The sequence below is a fragment of the Coptis chinensis genome, chromosome 6 (genome assembly GCF_015680905.1).
Source record: "Coptis chinensis isolate HL-2020 chromosome 6, ASM1568090v1, whole genome shotgun sequence".
Lineage (NCBI taxonomy): Eukaryota > Viridiplantae > Streptophyta > Magnoliopsida > Ranunculales > Ranunculaceae > Coptis > Coptis chinensis.
This window is the reverse complement of record NC_141461.1, coordinates 35117858-35137081: the sequence shown is the minus strand read 5'-3', so window position 1 is coordinate 35137081 and position 19224 is coordinate 35117858. Positions and strand designations below refer to the sequence as shown.

The 19224-nt window shown below is 37.5% G+C and overlaps 1 protein-coding gene and 1 pseudogene across 2 annotated transcripts; one reads left to right on the top strand and one right to left on the bottom strand.

Moving 5' to 3' along the window:
- Positions 1-427: 427 nt before the first annotated feature.
- Positions 428-10307, bottom strand: LOC147492719 (FkbM family methyltransferase). 2 transcript variants are annotated; one of them, XR_015198491.1, is made up of 3 exons: positions 9479-10307; positions 3153-3833; positions 428-1360 (listed from the first exon to the last, which is right to left on the bottom strand). XR_015198491.1 is itself a non-coding variant. In XM_086565767.1 (2 exons), the coding sequence occupies exons 1-2, from the start codon at positions 10097-10099 to the stop codon at positions 3477-3479; spliced, it is 978 nt and encodes a 325-aa protein (XP_086421893.1). In that variant the 5' UTR covers positions 10100-10307; the 3' UTR covers positions 2953-3476. The 2 variants fall into 2 exon arrangements, 1 of the variants encoding a protein (XP_086421893.1); XM_086565767.1 differs by lacking the exon at positions 428-1360 and having other exon boundaries at positions 2953-3833.
- An 836-nt stretch (positions 10308-11143) lies between these two features.
- On the top strand, positions 11144-13127 carry LOC147492718 (protein FAR-RED IMPAIRED RESPONSE 1 pseudogene; annotated as a pseudogene).
- Positions 13128-19224: the final 6097 nt, after the last annotated feature.

Here is a 19224-nt window from a genome sequence, read left to right as displayed (position 1 = left end):
ATTACACCTACTCGCTCTTCAAGCAAGTAGCGACCGAGTAGTTATTTAACTGCACAGCTGGCGCCTCTCCGTTGGTAGGGCTTGGGAATAGAGTCTTTGAAGTAGAAAAAGCAGCTAAGAGAGCAGCGACAGGAAAGATGGAGAAGCATGAGGAAGTTTGCACAGCTAACCAGCATTGTTTCATTCCGTTTAGTTTCGACACTTTCGGTTTCTTGGAACAACAGGCTATTGAGCTTCTCAAGAGACTTCAGAAAATTATGGACAATAACGTTATGACAGCAGGTTCTAACGAATTTGTTTTAAGAAGAATAGGATTTGTTATTCAGAAAGGATTTGCGGCGCAGTTTGTTGCACGCTTGTCCTAATTAATTGTAAAATTCTTCATCAGTATCAATAAAATTTCCACTTTAAAAAAAAAAACCACCCATTAACGGAAAAAAAAAATCCTGATATTCCGTATCTGAAATACTTGTTTAGCTCTGTTCGGAACTATATATCTAGCGAATACAAAAAGCTGCCGTAACTAATGTCATGCGCGGTCTATAGAATGCCCCACTAAGAATATAAAGTGCAGTCACTGCCACAGGATATAGTGATCGAGTCATTTTACCAATAAAAAACCAGCCCTCTCGCAACATCATACCTTCTAAGGAAGCCGATAAATCAGCTTTGATATTACTCTCTGAGAACGTGATATATCCAAATGATTTTGAGCATCCCAGATAGCATGATGCTGTTGGAATTTGGAACAAAGCCATGGGATATGATGACCTCCTTTCTGCTTGGTAACATGAGCACCCCAGATTGAGGGAGAAAGCTTAATCTTCCTGTGACCTGCGCTATAGCATCAATCTAATCCTTACTGGCTGGCCAGCACCTCAACCTTCAGAACAATGTTTTCTTTCCTGGAGCTATGCAATTACATAGCACACAATCTTGACGGCCCATCCGTAACCTGTGTATTGTCTTATTACACTCCACCCCTGTTCAACTTCACCACCCCCTGCTTAGGAAGAATACAGGAACATGGTTGAGGTATCTTTGTTTCCATTTGTACATTCGAACCCATCTTTGCCACCGTAGTTCTATTACTTGGAACATCATAGAGCTTTCTAATTCTCCCTTGAGGATTTTTAATTTTCATCTGAGCTTCAAGTTAGTCTAGTTTGCACCCTTAAACCTCCTCTTGTTTCTATCTGATAACTGCTATAGACGGTGGCTGCCAGCATGCAAATACTGGTAGAAAGGATCTGCCAATGGTAATAATTCACCACTACCCATGTCCCAACTTCATTCACCAAGTAAGTTTAGTATACACCTAATGTATCCCATCCATGCAAGCATCTCAGCACAAAATTGCCTGGAGAAATGGCAAAGGCTAAATTAATTGGTCCACTAGTCTTGCAAACTCTTGTCAACTGTTCTAAACCAAAAGAAAAACATAAAGAAAATAAAAACATAGTTCTTAAAATTTTCCTTTCTTCTTTTATTTTCTTAGCTAAACAAAAATTGAAAAACAGGTACACTTCGCATTACTTTGTTATGGTCATGGGGTTTCTCTGAAAAACCATAAGCTGGATACCACTTCGAAATCATATTGTAGGAATAATCTTCATTTCTCTATGCCTATCAACCCACAAACAAATACTCCTAAAGGTATCCACATACCCAAAGAACCCATACTCAGGACTCGTGTTCATACTACACACATGCTGTAACTCGAAATGCAACACCACATTAAGTACTTCCAAGGAAGCAATTTCCCCCATCTTTGTCTTTTCAAGTTCAATCTCTTCAACTATTTCATCCCACACTCTCTCCTTGTACTTCATCACTCTTACTATATCAAACTCACTCTCTTCGTCATACGGCTCATATTCAACGTCAAACACGTTAGATAGAAACCTCCAGAGTCTTCCACATGAAAATATCTCCATTTGTGCAGTTAAATGCTTAGTTCTTAGCTGCATGTGTTACATATGCCCATATTTGTTGATCCGACAGTAGACCTGAATCACTCATGTCACAGAAATGCTCCCACGTATATCAGGTACCTTGGTACCTAAACGACGTGCTTTCATAACGAATTAACGAGTGCTGCGTACACTGCTAAGGTTAGCAGTATGTTGCAGAAACTCCTTGGCAATGGACCTAATATGATGTAAGAACGGTGTACAGACCATGTAACTTTTGGAGAGTAGGAACAGAGGACATTCTAAGGTATAGTAGACGTTAAGACCAGGAAGTCTCGCTGAGTCTTCACTGAATGGTAGATCGTGAGGAACGATCTGACCCACAAGAGTAGGATCAACGACAGGACCCATATAGTGTTTGGTGCTTGTTGGGAGAGCTACATGGTTAATTGGGGAAGTGGGAGATGATGTTTAGACATTAAGGACATTAGCAAGCACGGCAGAGTTAATGGTGATGTAACCTTCCTCTCTGAACATGACAGTGATGCTATCAACTAGTATACTTGCGTGGTATCTAAATCATTTTCAATACTTTTGAGGATTACAATGACAGGACTTGGAAACTTTTACTCAAATACCAAACCTCTGATTCCTAATCCGGGACTTCAGTAATTTGGTTGAGGTGTGTTAATATGCTTTCCACACCTACTTTGGACTCGTCTAAACTAAAAGACAGATAATTATTGAATTCGATGAGGAAATGGTAAGAAGCTATGCAGAACTAGGTTCCATTCCTCTAACTCACTATAATTGAAAGTCAAATTTCTGAGAGGAGGCGTCTCTACTAAGGAGCATAATTGAGTGATAAGATGTTTTGAAATGTGTGATGTCTCCATCAATTAAATTATACATATCTTAAGGCTTATTTTAAGCAAATCATTGGTCTACACTTTTTTGCTGGACACTGTTGTTTCCTTAGAGCAAATCCTTCCCCTCACAATTACAAAAATAAAAAAGAAGTTTCAAAAAGTCACGGACGAAAAAAAATAAAACTCATGAAGCAACAAGAATGAGCAAATTCACTTCAGCCACTCTTGAGTCTTTTATCATACTATCAAATTAGTTTTGCATGTAGTACAGTTAATGATGTTCAATATTAAAGTATCACCTCTAAAGAAAGTAAGCTATCAATCAGGTGGAAGAACCAGAAAAGAAGGCCATAAATGAAGCATCACTAACCTCCAGTTGAAACTTAGTCTACCAGAGAGCTTCTGCAAACTGCATATCTGCTATAGAGCACCAGATCCTCTAACAAGAAGGAATATATGCAAAAGTCAGTTTGTGAAATAAGATGTACACTACAACTCATCACATTAACCCCCCTGAAGTTCTTCAAGCTCACATAACCACCCACTTCCTGCAAACCTTGCCTTCGTTGTAATAGCCACAAATAGTACTCTGTTACACTAGGCACATCTCACAAAAAGGAATACAAAGAAGTCATGTCTTTGGTGTCTGTTTGTGCTTCCGTGGTAAATTCCTTAAGTATAGTAACTTGCTGACCTATTTGGTGCAGTGAGCATCTGTTCCATGCATACGGCAGTGAGTATAACCGACACTGGTAAGGAAGCTTCGAATTTGTTTTGCACTGCTATTACTAGCTTGCAGAAGCCGCTCGTCTTCCTCATAAATGAGATATGGGGCTTCACCAGCCTTTCTTGACAGCAGCTTTGACGCTCCTTTCAGTACGTGATACTCCCAACCTTGAACATCAATCTTGAGCAAAAGAACACGTTCAGACTCTGGGACCACTTGATCCAGAGGAATGGATCTCACCTGCAGCTCAACCTCCTCATTTGATTTGAATGCCAGCTTTGCACCACTGGCAGAGACAGCGCTGTTGTCAAGTCGACCAACTAACTGCCAACACAAGGAAAGAAAATAAGAAACCAAATACGTTATAGCAACCGGAAAACTAAAATAGTAAAATTTAGTATAGTCTCAGGTCCAATAAGTTTCAAAATGAAACTATTGAGCAAAATATTCGATTCACCAGTGACAAGTCATCAGTCAACCATAAAGACCAAGGTCAACATTAAATCAGTTAGTTAGTTAGACACCTCAACAAGTTTGTTATGTTTGTTAGTCTGTAACAGACAGCAGTAACTGTCTTGATTTGTAACTCTATATACAGAGAACACATGATGTAATTATTTCTCAATTTTCTTAAGAAGGTAAACATGGTACCAGAGTCTCTGTTGCCAAACGGCCATTAAAGATCACGTTAAAGCTTCTTCGTTCACCATAAAAACACCCAGCAAGGTTTCTCGCTCACTTATTCATCATTCATTCACACTTTCTCAGTACATCTTCTATTCTCATTGATCGAGGTAATCAATTCATTTTAACTCAAGCTGTTCTTCAATTTCTAGGTCAAGCAAATATCTTGATCTGTTATATCATCTCAGTTCAATTAGTTTATAAACTTGTCAATTCAACTCATTTTGTTGATTTCACTAAATTCATAATTTTAACAATTGTGTGTAATCATCAATTTCTATCATAGATGCAACTTCAATTGAAAACATCTCATCACAAATGGAACAATTACAAGCTCAGCTCCAGTCTCAAAGTCTCATTCAATCACAAAATCAAACACATGCCTCTTCAACTCCAACGTCAAATCTGTTTCACTTGCAGAACATTACAAACTTTGTCTCTATAAAGCTAAATCGTGACAACAATTTCATGTGGAAGCAGTTGTTCATTCCAGTCCTAAAGACAAATAATGTTTTGTCATTTGTTGACGGTACATCTATGTCTATCAGCAAACACAGTCATTAGCAGATAGTCTTGCTGCTTCTGGTGAAATTTTAAAGGAAGCAGATTTAGTATACAAAAGTCTTAATGGTGAAGGTTTGGCTATTAAATACACTGGTTCCTCTTTACTTAAAACACCTTCATCAAATTTTGTGCTAAAAGATGTCTTGCATGTGCCACGTATAGCTCATAATTTAATTTCTGAACACAAATTTGTCACAGACAACAATTGCACTATCACATTTACACCAAATTCTTTCTTTATGAAGGATCTTACCTCAGGGAAGATTCCTAGAACACTCTAAGGGTGGTCTTTACCCTCTCTCCGTCTCTGCTACAGCGCATGTGTAAAATCATCTCATCCACCTACTGCATTTGTTGGTAGAAATGCTTCTTCATCTGATTGTCACAAAAGATTGGGACACCCAGCACAAAGGGCTCTCAGTCACATACTTGCTTCACAAAAATGTTCTCTTGAAGGGTGCCCACATTATTCTACTTTCTGCACTCCATGTCAACTTGGGAAAAGTCGCAGACTAGGTTCTGTTGGTCAACAGCTAGAATAAGCTCAAAAGCTCCGTTTCAACTCATCCATGTTGATCTTTAGGGACCAGCTCCAACAACTTCTGTTTCTGGTTTCAAGTACTATTTCAGTCTAGTAGATGACTTAACTAGGTTTTGTTGTTTTCATCCATTGTGTAATAATTCAGACTTTAGAGATGTATTTCCTATTTTCAAATATAATGTGGAGACTCTCTTAAACTCAAAAATAAGAGCCACAAGAAACGATTTTGGAGGAGAATTCGTTAGCAAAAATTTTGAAACCATTTTACAATTTCATGGCGATTCCAAATTATTTCTCTTGCCCTCAAAACTCCATAACAAAATGGAGTGATTGAGTGGAAACATCGCCACAGTTTTGAAACCTCATGAACTCTCATGGCCCATTCTATGTACCAATGCTATACCAGGGTGTGTTTGTTATGATGAAAACACTACGGAAAGGAAAGGAAAATAAGAGTGGTCCACCTTTTCCATAGTTTTTAAGGTATTTGTTTACCCATGGAAAGGAAATGGGATTTTCCATAGGGAAACAAAATCATGGAAATGGAAAAGGTTTTGTGTCTTTAGCTAACCCCTGGAAATTTTGAGGAAAGGAAAGGAAATGGATAGCTAGGGACTCCTTATTAGCACACCCAACAATACTATTACTCTTTTCCATAGCTTTTGCAAAAAAACATGATTATTCATTTCCCCAGTTTTACATTTTTTTTCCCAGTTTACCAAACACACATCATTTTAGAATTATTTCCTTTCTATTCCATTCCATAGTGAACCACCCATTTTATTTCATTTCCTTTCTATTAACTAAAATTTAACAAACACACCTTGGGTTGAAAATTTTCAAAAAACAGTCTATTTGATTAAACCTTTCAAAATGCTGCAAAACTTATCTCCATTTAAAATGTTATTCAAATGAAATCCTGATTACTCCCTTTTAAAAATCTTTAGTTGTACTTGTTTCCCATGGCTTTAGACCATACAACAAGTATAAGTTGAATTTACAACAAAACCATGTATATTCATAGGCTACAGTACTTCTTTCGAAGGGTACAGATGTTTGGACATCACTATTGGCAGGGTGTATATTTCTAGACATGTCATTTTCAATGAGGAAGAGCTTATTTTTAAGCCCACACAAGAAAGAATACCACATCACCTCTCTCTGACACATCCACTCTACAACCTTGTTAGCAATTCGCCGAATTATTCGCGAATCGAATTTTTGAAGGGCAAAACGTATAATACTTCCGAATGTTTGAAGGATTTGCAATAATTCCCGGTTTTTTGCCTTGAAACGAATAATACGGATTCTGCCGAATTTTGGGGCTCAAAAAAAAAAAAAAATGAAAATTCGGTTGCGTTTTTGTTATTTTTTATGTACTTTATGTCCTCACTCTTACTTTAAGTCCCTCATTCTTACATTTTTAGTGATAAATTAATCTAAAAGTTTTGTTTTTATACTTTTTGGGCAATATTTAAATTGTCATTTCATGGTGTGTGTGTGTATTTTGAAATTTGAACGTTAATTTCAATCCAAGAACAAATAAATGAAGGTACCTATGTGGACCATTCAATTAGTTTCAATATTTTTGTAGCTAAATTGTTTAGATATGTTTGTTATGTTGTAAATAATAACAACTATTATTAATATTTACTAACATAATATCACGAATTTTTTACTTCCGAATTTTTGCAACCAAACGTTTAAAACGCATATTAATTAAACACCGCATAATTGCCGTATTCGAATTTTTGACCGAATATTTGACTGTACCGTTTTTTTGAATCACTGAATAATTCTCGAATTATTCCCGTACCAAATTTTTGCCGTATCACGAATTGCTAACAAGGCTCTACAAAACCATTTTGTATCTCTCTTTTCTCCTTTATTCAATTGTCCAACTCATATGCATCCAAATCTTTCAGTCTCATGTTTAGTCCTGCAAAGAGTCCTTCTACTCATATGCACCCAAATCCTTCAGTCTCATGTTTAGTCCTGCAAAGAATCCTTCAACTCATATGTACCCAAATCCTTCACAGTCTCATGTTTCAACATCATCACATTTTCAGAATCCTATACAGAGTCCATTACGTAGTTCACATGTATCCTAATGTTTCACAATCTCATATTTTACCATCATCACAGGTTCATAACAATGCACATAGTCCTCTAACACCTGTTCCTACAGTCATTAATAACACGAACACCATGACATCAATTTAGACAGCTGGATACATTTCTACACACCCATTACTTCCTACAGAGACAACTACAACTCCTTCACCACATCTCAACGATCATACAGATATCATCATTTCTCAGGCACAACCTTCCACCATCCTTACCAATGACAACCACATCCTCATAAGAAAAAAGCTTCTATTCAAAATACCATGATTACAAGTCTAAGAAATGGGATACACAAACAAAAACCAGCCTTTTACACAACCAATTATCTAATACCCACAGCTCTTCTATCTCAACTCAAGGATTTACCAACAACTCCTACATATTACACCCAAGCTTCAAAAGATCCAGAGTGGAGAGATGCAATGGCTCAAGAGTATAATGCACCAATCAGGACGAGGACATGGACATTGGTACCTCCAGACTCAAGTCAAAATTTGGTAGAAAATAAGTGGTTTTTCAGGATAAAGTACAAGGCAAATGGTGTTGTTGACAAACTCAACACAAAACTAGTGGCTAAGGGGCATCACCAACAAGAAGGTATTGATTACTCTGAGACATTTTGTCCGGTTGCTAAGCCCTTCACTATCAAATTCGTCTGTCTATTGCTCTTCAAAATGATTAGACCATAAAACAGATGTAAGTAACACAGATTTGAATGGAAACCTAAAAGAGCAAGTCTGTATGGTCCAACCACCTGGTTTCGTTGATACTAGTAGACCACATCGTGTTTCTCCTTTATATAAAAGTCTCCATGGTCTCAAACAATCCCTTTGGGATTGGTATGAGAAACTTACAAATGTTCTCTATACTCTTGACTTCATTGGATCACAAACTGACTTCTCTCATCAACTATCACCATCCTCCTTCTATGATGACGACAGTCTCATCACTAGAAATTAATTCCCTATATGCAACTTACAACAGTTGACAAAGTCCTTTGAAATGAAGGATTAAGGTCCTTTACATTACTTCGTAGGTCTTGAGATGTGTAGAAATTCTAACTTTATGTTTCTATCTCAAACAAAATACATATATGACTTACTTAAGAAGTTTAATAGGAATGATGCAAAGTCTTGTAATTCTCCCTGCTCCACAACCAAATTAGATCCCTACTCCACTCCTTATTTGTCTGATGCCTCAGAGTATAGATCCCTTGTTGGTACATTACAATACCTTACATGCACTAGGCCAAATATCTCTTTTCCAGTCAATCAGATCTATCATCATATGCATGTGCCAAGGGTTCAACACTTGACTGCAGTAAAGAGGATCATGAGATATTTGCAAGAATCTATTGATGAAGGAATTGTGTATAAGAAGGGATTGTAATAAATCACAGCCTTCTCTGATGCAGATTGGACTGGATGTCCTATTGACAGAAGGTCAACCACTGGAATTTGTGTTTATATGGGTTCAAATTTAATTAGTTGGTGTGGCAAAAGGCAACTAATGGTTACAAGGTTTTCTACTGAGGATGAATACAGGTCATTAGCATACAGAACAGAAGAGATCTTAAGAAAGTAAGCAAAAACACCGTCACTCCTCCAACTATTTTACTCTCCAACATACATCCACCATAGTTTAGTGGAAGAGAGGATGTGCATAGATCAAATATCTCCTACTACATCAATGCTGATAAACAAATTTAGGACAGTTTGCTGGGGACAATATAAGTAAAAAAAAAAGTGTATTAAGGGTCTTGGTTGACATCTTAGTCGTTTTCACTAATAATAAGACCATCGCTCTCATTACATAATGGAATCCAATTTTAGTTAACACATTGTTTTTAGTGGATATCTCAGTCTCACTCATAGGGTAGCTGATATTCTTCCTCATTTAACATATTATCTGAAAGACTGAAACTAATTTCTAATCCTAGCATTAAGCACATAGATGGTCTCACCATAAAGGTAGTTTAACATATTTCTATTGTTTAACATGCTTCAAATACAAAATGCTCTAAAAAAATTAATCAAATCAAACAAAATACCTTATGAAACGTAATATTCCCAATCCGATCCGAAACAGCCGCCTCAAACAAAACAACCAGATCACCAACTCTATTAAAATAAATCCCATCACAAATCCTTTGCAAATTCTCAAAAACAGGTTCAAATGCCCACACTTTAAACCCCATAACCGCAGCAGCAAAACTAGCCATACCGACATTCGCCCCGACATCTAAAACAACTCCATTCTCACTCTTCCCCTTCATATTCTCCAACACATCTTGCACAGTAACAGAAATATCAGGCTTTCTAAATAACTTCCCTTTAAGCATTCTAACAATATTCTTATGTGGCTTATCAGGAAGTGTACCAATATCAGATAATGAATATAAAAAAGGATACTTTACCCCTTCGACAAGGTTAGCTATTATAGGATGTGACTGTGGGCAATTTAAGCAATCAAACGGTTGGATATTAAATGCATGGAGTGAAAGAGAAAACTGTTGGGGAGTTTTTATATTATTATTAGTGTTTGAAGATGGAATGAAGAAGATGTATAGGATAATGAGGACAAGTGTGAATGGAAAGATGAAAAGGAAGTTTCTTTTTCTTGATGTGGGGAGTGAAAATGAGGGTTTGTCTCTTTTCCATGCATTTGCCATGGGATTAGTGGAGATGGGGTGTGTTTTTTCTTGGTGAATGAGTGAAGGTTTTGAGAAGATCACTGAAACGAAGTAGACCAAAATTTCGTTGGAATTTCAAATTTTCGTTTGACTCGGGATCGGCATTGACTGAGCCGAGTAAAAAATGTTTTGGAAGTGTAACGCTGGGTGCAATGGCTCCTTATTCCTTATCTCCACCTTATTCCTTATCTCCATAGAGGATTGCTAGCGTCCTGACCCTAAAGGGGTAGGACCATTCTCACCCGCTAAATGTCGAAATAAAATACGTGTTGACATATTCCATAAGTTTACCATTTTAATTAGTGAAACTCATAAAAAAAAAGCTTAAAACAAAAAGAAACTCAAAAAAAAAGTTTGAGGGTTTTAGCCAGTGGCGGGAAACGAGACAACCTGATGGGAAAAGGTAATTTGTATGAGGTACTTTGTGTCCGCTTCTTCTCTCCCCTCATTTTCACCGGGTATACATTATAGAAAAAATTTAAATGGTAGTTTCATTTGGGATCGCTATGGCACAAGCGTAGCGCAGTGGATATCAAAGCAACCCCAGCAAGCAAGCACCACTTACAGAGATAAAAAGATTGAACATTCAGTCATCAAATATTTCAAATTAGTAGCTACTACCATGAGGCTTTAACTTGGATGATGGCACTCTCATTTCTATTTGATAATTGTTTGGCTTTTCCTCCGTCTCTCCTATCCTTGAGTGTCCCCATTGAATTTCATCGAAATTGAGTCATATTTAATTAGGAACAATTTATTGCAGTCATTGTTCTTGTTTTGGTTGAGCAAAAAAAAATGTTAGCAATGATGTACTTTATTGTTTTGAATCAATGTTGTGCTTATCAGGTATCTAGTTAGCAAGTTTATTTTCAGTTTATCATCAATGAAATAGAATTTAGATAATTTACTAAATTTTTTAATCTTATCTATATTGAACAGAGTATATGGATTACGTTGACGCCATGGATAGTCCAAGACACTTGAGTTTTGAACAAACAATAATGGATGATGCAATATACATTGATGGAAACGTGGTTATGGAGAAGTCCATCTTCAATGACAAAGATTAGAAGTGAAGAGACTAATGTTTACATGGAAGAAGCTAACGGTGAAATTGACAAGGAGTTCGCTGAAAATGAGAATGCAATAGTAGATCCCTATGTTGGTTTGGAATTTGAATCTGAAGAAGAAACTTATAAATGTTACAATGACTATGCGAAGATTATTGGCTTTAGTATTCGTAGACAGCACATGAAGCATTCAAACCCAACAATGATGTGATTGGTAGGACTTATGTGTGTTCTAAAGAAGGCAAAAACGTCTTTGCAAAAGGAGTTGAAAACCCACCCAACACAAGGACAGATTGTAAGGCAATGATGAAGGTGAAGAGAATCACTAATGGAAAGTGGATTTTGCTTGATATTGTTAAAGAGCATAATCATGAAGTGGAACCGATAGTTCACGCTTTTCAGATCACAAAAGAAGATTAACACACCGAAAAGAACGTAATTAGAACTCTCTCGCCGGTAGGGAGTAGGTGTTCAAGATCATGGCAACAATGGTGAAGCAATCGGGTGGAGTGAAAAATCTGACTTTCACGGATAAGGATCTTAGAAATTTTCGTGACAAAGAAAAGAGAGAATCAATGTCAACCGGGATGCAGATCATTTATGAATTTTTATGCGCATACACAAGTTTCAAATCCTCGCTTCTTTTATGCTATGGAGCTAGATGAAGGGAGACACTTGAGGAATGTTTTCGGATAGATGCCAAGTCAAGGATGGCTTATGCACACTTTGGTGACGTTGTTACTTTTGACACTACATACTTGACTAACAAATATTCCATGAAATTTGCCCCATTAAGTAGGAGTTAATCACCACGGGCAATCGGTGTTGCTTGGATGTGCTTTACTAACGGATGAGACTATACCATCTTTTGTTTGGGTCTTTAAAACATGGTTGATTGCAATGGAAGGAAGAGCTCCTAAAGCCATTATCACGGATCAAGACCAGGCGATGAAAGCAGCAATCAAAGAAGTTTTTCCAGGAACAACACGCCATCGTTTTTGCTTGTGGCATATTCTGAAGAAAGTACCTGAGAAATTGGGCAGTGTTTGTGTAGCCAATCCGACCTTCATGTATGAGTTTAACAAGTGCATTTATGATTCATTGACAGTCGACGAGTTCGAAAGACGGTGGAAAAAACTGATTGAAACATATGAGCTTGGTGATCATGAATGGCTTTTAGCATTGTTCGAATGTCGTACACAGTGGGTTCCGGTGTGCTTGAATAATACTTTTTTTGCAGGAATGTCAACGTCTCAACGAAGTGAAAGCATAAATTCTTTCTTCGATGATTATGTAAACCGTAAGACTTGTTTGAAGGAGTTCGTAGATCAATACAATTTAGCTCTACAAAAGAGATACAATGATGAAGAGAAAGCAGATTTTGAGACTCGCCAAAAATCCCCATATTTGAAGACAACGTCGCCTTATGAAGCTCAGATGGCATCTATATACACATTTGGAATATTCAAGAAATTCCAAGAGGAAATATTACGAATTCCTTCGTGTAATAGAGGTACAGTTCAGCTAGATGGGGAAAAGGAAATACATGTAGTGCAAGAGTTGGTAGTGAAGCCAAACGGTAAAAGAGAACGAAGGAATACACGGTTGTGTGGGATGACTCAAAACCAACGCTTCTTGTATTTGTCATCTATAATGAAGTTCAAAGGTTTTCTCGTATGCGCATTAACGCAATGGTTGTTCTATTTGCAAAAGGTGTGTATGAGATCCCACCTCACTATGTAATCAAACGTTGGAGTAAGGATGCAAAATCTTTGGATATCGTTTATGAAAATTCTACTAGAGTAAACGAGGATAATCCGAGTTTAAAGCGAAATGCTTTAGTGACTTATGTGTGGGCTGATCAAACTTGTCAAGAAGGTTGTACATCCAAAGACAAGTACATACTTGTAAAACAGATTTTGAAAGAAGCAAATTGAGAAGTTGTCATCTTTAGATAATGTCACGGGTTCTTCACCGCAAAAGTTCAAGATGGATATCAAGTTGAAGGCATGACGCCCACCGTAATAAAGATTACGATCCAAGATCCACGTGTTCTAGAGGTCGACCATCTAAGAGAATCAAAACTGGGGTGGAAGTGAGCCAAGCAGAAAAGAAAGAAAAAACAAGTGCGATCATTGTAAACAACCCGCCACAACATCAAGAGTGTAAAGAGGTGAGACCCTTGACAAGTTTACAATTCTATATAGCCTTTTTATTGACCACGGGCTATTAGTTAGTGATGCTTGTTACTTCAAATTTGAATATCTTGTAGGTACAACAACAACAACCACCGAGTGCTCTCGCGAACTGAAAATGGTGATGACTACAACATAGCAAGATAAGCTTGCAACAAAGAACGATTGGTGAATGGTGATTGGAAGAAGATTTATGGACTCCTTATACTTAAAGAAGAAGAAAGAACAAATGAGACCTCGGAACAAATACAATTAATCGACATATTTTTGTGAGAAGATGTAAATTTTGTAGTGTGCAAGAGTCATTTTGTGACGATGTCAATATGGACACTAAGTATTTTGTAAAAACTAGTTCTCTAATTCTCATGATCAATGATACGAGAGCAAATCTTTGTTTTTATCAAAGAAAGACCATGCAATTTCCTATACCTAGCTGTTTTATTCTCGATGCTAATGACGGATGAGGAAGTAAGCAGATGAGAGATTCAATTAAGTAGTAAAGAAGAATATGAAAGAAATCAAATACTGAAATAGAAAAACCGTTGTATGCAATCACTCTGCAGTTTAAGCACGACCTTTGTAGGCGGGCTGATCCTCACCGGTTCAAACCTCTTGTTTCAAGAGTCGCCGAGTACCATTAGCCACAAAGATCTTTAGTACTGCATCTACAAGTTGCTCGGTGCATCCGATGCAGTTTTTCCATCACCCTTGGCATCCTTTCCATCTTTAGCGTCCTTGGCATCCTTTCCATCTTGTCGCCCCTTGCCACTCTTTGCATCTTTTCCATCCTTTGCAGGTGTAGGAGGTGGTGGTATCATGTGAGGTGGGGTGTGTGTTCAGCTTCAAGAGTACCCGACGATCCTTGCAAGATCCGTGGGCTTCCTGTGTTTTGGTCCCTGCACAAAACAATTGACGGTTTCTTTGTCCGGATCTTTCCTTCCTCTCCTCTTCTCAATATTGGGGACTTCATGTGGAATAAGCTCTGCAATTGCTTTCCAAAGATTGTTTGTCCGCCTCTTTGTGGAACTTCTCTCGGTCACCAAGTATAGCCATTACAAAGGTAATGTGAACTTAATTAAAGTAATCGGTTGTTTACGCAGAGAAACTAGAAGGGAAAAACAGGGGACCTATTCTAACAAATCATTGGATGCGCCTTGTGCTAAAACTACAGAGTTGTAAGTCGATGGATCCTCACACCGCAAATTTTAAAAAGAGGAGAAATACTATCCAATAATGTGTTGGTCCGAGATGGTGGAATATACCATAACCTACCAAGGGCATCCTCAGTAGTGATTCTGCATTGTGTGAGTTCCACTTAGGACCAAATAGAAGGCACAATGGCGAAGGGATGGGGAGCAAAATCAAATTTTACTGGTTCTACATCCAAGTTATGCCGATCGCGCAAAGGAAATCAGGCTTTGATAGAAAACCACTTGTCCCACCTTTTAATCGAGAAAAATAAATGGTAATATATTTGTAGATGTCCCGAACCCGGCTGGCGTTTTTTCTTACTCATAATTGATTGTATAGAAACCTAGGGAGCGAACTCACAACCGACTCAAGATCGCCTCTCAATCGTATTACATCCCATATGTTGTGATATAAGGCTTGATACAAATCAAACAGTTGAAGGATTTGAAACCCCCAAAGGAGTAGAGTCTTCTATAGATGAAAGAATAGGCATGCTCATGGGCATCTACAAGTATATCATTTAGAGGCCTCAGATTTAAGGACCAAGTATTGGGTGGGAGAGCTTAGCTTCAGTCTCTTTTATTGCCTTTTTAGTTCATATTCAGATTCTATCAAATCCATTTTGCCCTTTTTTGGTTCAAAGAATACATTTGTCACTTTTGTTGAAGCCAAAAAGGAAAAAAGAGAACAAGAAGAGGTATGTAGAACAAAAGGAGGCACTTTGGAAAAAGCTATTACCTTCTCTTTTTCTGTTATTAGTCTTGTTAGTCTCACAATTAAGTTTCCTTTTTCATAGAAAGATCGCTTGTACTCCTCTCGCTTCATCAAGTATCCGGTTTCTCATGTCTTTCTCCCCGTTTCTCCTTCTCTTCAAGATGAATTGCATTTAGTCTCAGAAACAAAAAGAGAACGCTTACATCAAACCCATACAAATGTGAATACCGTGCAATCAGTGCTTTGGGGATAGAATCAAGTGAACAATCTAAATGTATATTAAAGTATTTATAAATAGGCATTACAAAGTTTATGCGCCAGGTCGTAAAAGCTAAAAAAAACACTGATTCTCGACTAGATGGTTGTGGCCGTCAGTCATCCTACATTGGTGGTGTGAATAATACTCTTTGTAAGGGTGAAGTGTGAACAACCAAAACCTCCCGAATATCAGATAAATGAGGCTTAAAACCGGTGCTTATTGGAGTCTAAAAATCTGGATGCTACTAATCCCGAAAGAGAATGGAAAGTAGTAAAGCTAGACCGAGACCTTTAGAGGAGTATAACGTAAAAGCTCTAAGGACCCCAAATGGCAAGGGAAAGACAAGAGCTAAGAAGGGAACATATGAAGGAAAACAGTTATATAGACATTGATTACTATTCTCACCCAAAAATACCCCTTATGGTCATCTTTTATATGGTATAAATTTCCTAAAGTTGGTAAATCCCTTTCGAGAGAAACTATCTAGTTTTAACATCCAAAACAACACCATTTCTCGGGCAGTTCAGAAATTTATACATCCAAATCAAGAAGATATATAGGCTAAATCCATCAAATATAATAAATGTTTACACAAGATGCTAAGAATCAAACTTAAAATCCAATACATATGGAGATTATTCAAAGTGAACAATGATTGCAAGTAACCAATCCTAAGTATGTGTAATTGTGTATTCCTAAGATTCGATTCTATCCCTTCTTTTAAAAAGAACCACGTAAACAACTGAAACCACATTTAAAAGGAAATATGATCATACATTTATACAAAGTACAACAAGATGCAAGGAGTCGGGCTTAGCATCCGTAACCGGTAGGTATAGGAAATTGCCGTTTTATGGCGATATTACCAGCCGTGTTGCTAGGGTACAAAGTGAAATAGTGTTACAAAGTTACAGTTTATGGTTTAGATATCAATGGGTCTTGGTGGATTTGAACCACCATCATCTTGAGATATTTAAGTTCGCCTTGAATTTCTCAAGTGCTCTTCCAATTTGAGCTAAAGACCCAGCCACACAAAAAATAAAACTCAACCAAAGAAATTCACCAAAAAAAATGAACAAGAAGATACGTAAACATCACAACAAAGTAAACATTTTTCCAATTCACAAAAAGTAAACACCTTTAACAAAGTCACAACAACCGAAAATGAAATTGTTGAGAAGTTTATTTATTTGGAATACATACCAAATGAAATTTGATTGGGGCGGATGCTTTCAAAGTCATGAGAACTAGAAGAAAGGAATACGGTAGTTGCCGAATTTGTCGGGATTTATTTCTTCGCAACCCTCGCTCGATAGTCTTGGAGATAAAAATTGAAAAAATAGAACGAAGAAGATAACTTCGGTTTTCTCTCGCTCGATCTCTTTTCTTTTTTCCTCTTTCTTTTTTAAGCCCAAGTTTTAAGTTTGGAAAGATTTCACCGGTTGAAACATTACCCTTGTTTTCTTTCTCGTCTTTTAGCGGGTGAGAATGGTCCTACCCCTTTATAGGGTCAGGACGCTAGCAATCCTCATCTCCATATTGAGTAATAGAGAGTATATTCCACGCGGTGGTTTGCAAAAATCCAAACGGCGCCATTTGAAGTGGCATGGAATGCATTTTTTAATTTCATACTGCACCATTTGAAGTGGCGTGGTTTAAAAAATCCCAAACGGCGCCATTTGAAGTGGCGTGGAATGCATTTTTTTTTATTTTTAATTCCGCGCCGGTCGAAGTGGTATAGAATGGTTCGAACCATTGGACACCAAAATTGACTCCCCATCCTCAAAACACTGTTTTTTGGTAGAATGGAGATAGAGGGTGATGCACCATTGGACTCAACCTAAGAGCATCCCGGGGAAATTTATTAATGTGGGGATTTTTGTATGTGGGCCATGTGTGTGTGTGTTTTTATTAAGCTAAATTTTTATTAAACCAAATGAGAGTTTTGACATAAGAAAAAACTGGAAGAAAGGACAAATCTCCAAAAGGCCAAGTTGAGAACTCCACATTCTGTTGTCCCTGCCCCCGAAAATTCATTCTTCACTTGAGCAGTACCATATGAAACAAGAACATATGCAGAACCATTTCCTTCTCTATAACACCAACTAAAGTGGACTTCTTCAAAGTGATGCAGTAATAACCAATTGCACTGAAAAGTTTCATCTGTCAAAACTTTGAAAAGCAATTGAGAATCAGTCTCCAGTTCTATCTTCCGATATCCCGTTCTTGTTAAAAGTTGAAGTCCATAAAATAGAACAAGGAATTTTGCTTCACTGTTGGTTGCATAAAAAAATAGGAGTTGCTGCTCCCATTAAAAATTTGCCTTTCGAATCCCTTAAAATACAGCCAACACCCCCCCCCCCCCCACCCCTCACCCCCCACCCGCATATCCTGGATTTCCAAGAGAAGCACCATCAGTATTGAGTTTCACGTATCCTTCCTTAGGTGGAAACCATTTAACATACACCAGAAATTTGTCTCTATGAATTCCCTGTGCCATGATTTCCTAAACCAGCTGCATATTTTTTAAAGCTTTGTTAATGTATCGAACTAGATCTCGACGTTTTCCTTTAAACCTTGTATCATTTCTTGCAAGTTATATATTCCACATAACCACAACAAAGTAGCAAAACTGAACATCACCATTTTGCATTGTCCTTATATCTCTTGCTAAACTCCAAAATTGTTCCTTAAAGCAGGCACCACTTGTATTCCGCTGATCAATAACTCCACTTAAATTTGTTCCACGCCAAATAGCTCTAGAGAAGGAACATTCAAAAAATATATGGGTTTGCGTTTCTGGGAAGCTCTCACAAAGGGTGCATTCAGGTTGGACTTGAAAATGATGAGATGCCAAATAATCCGCAGTCGGGACAACACCTTGCAAGCATTGTCATACGAAAAATCTTTATTTAAACGAAACTTTCATCTTCCAAACATATTTGTAAATATAGTTTTCATGAATTGCTGTATTTGTATCATTAATCAACTGAATGCAGCCATTATACGCAGATTTCATAGAATATTCTCTAGATTTCGCCCATTTCCAAACCAAAGTATCCTCATCATTTGGTGTAATAGGAATTGAAACAATTCTTTCAACATATTCCAAAGGCCAAAATTCATTTAGCCTATTTCAATCCCAATTGTGGTATCCATGTCGATAAAATCATAAACAAGCTTGAATGGACAGTCAGGAGGTTTGCCAGTAAGTACCTGCATATCATCTGAATGAGGAATCCATTTGTCCTCCCATGCTCTAATAGAAGTACCTTTCCCCATATTCCAAAACAAGCCAGCATTGATAATCCTTCATGTTTCGCAAATTCTTTTCCATATTAATGATGAACTAGCTTTAACTTCAGCCTTCAAGAAACTGGCAGTGTGAAAGTACCTCTGTTGCATTTGTTGAGCCCATAATGATGTTGGATTAAGTAAATATCATGCCTTCTCAAGAAACTGGCAGTGTGAAAGTACCTCTGTTGCATTTGTTGAGCCCATAATGATGTTGGATTAAGTAAATATCATGCCTTCTTTGCAAGTAAAACATAATTTTGTAATTGAAGCTCCTTTATACCCAATTCTCCATTTTGTTTCGAAGTGCATGCTAAGCGCCATGGAAAATAATGAATGAAGTTTCTTGGTTGAAGGTGTATGTCCCCATAGGAAAGATCT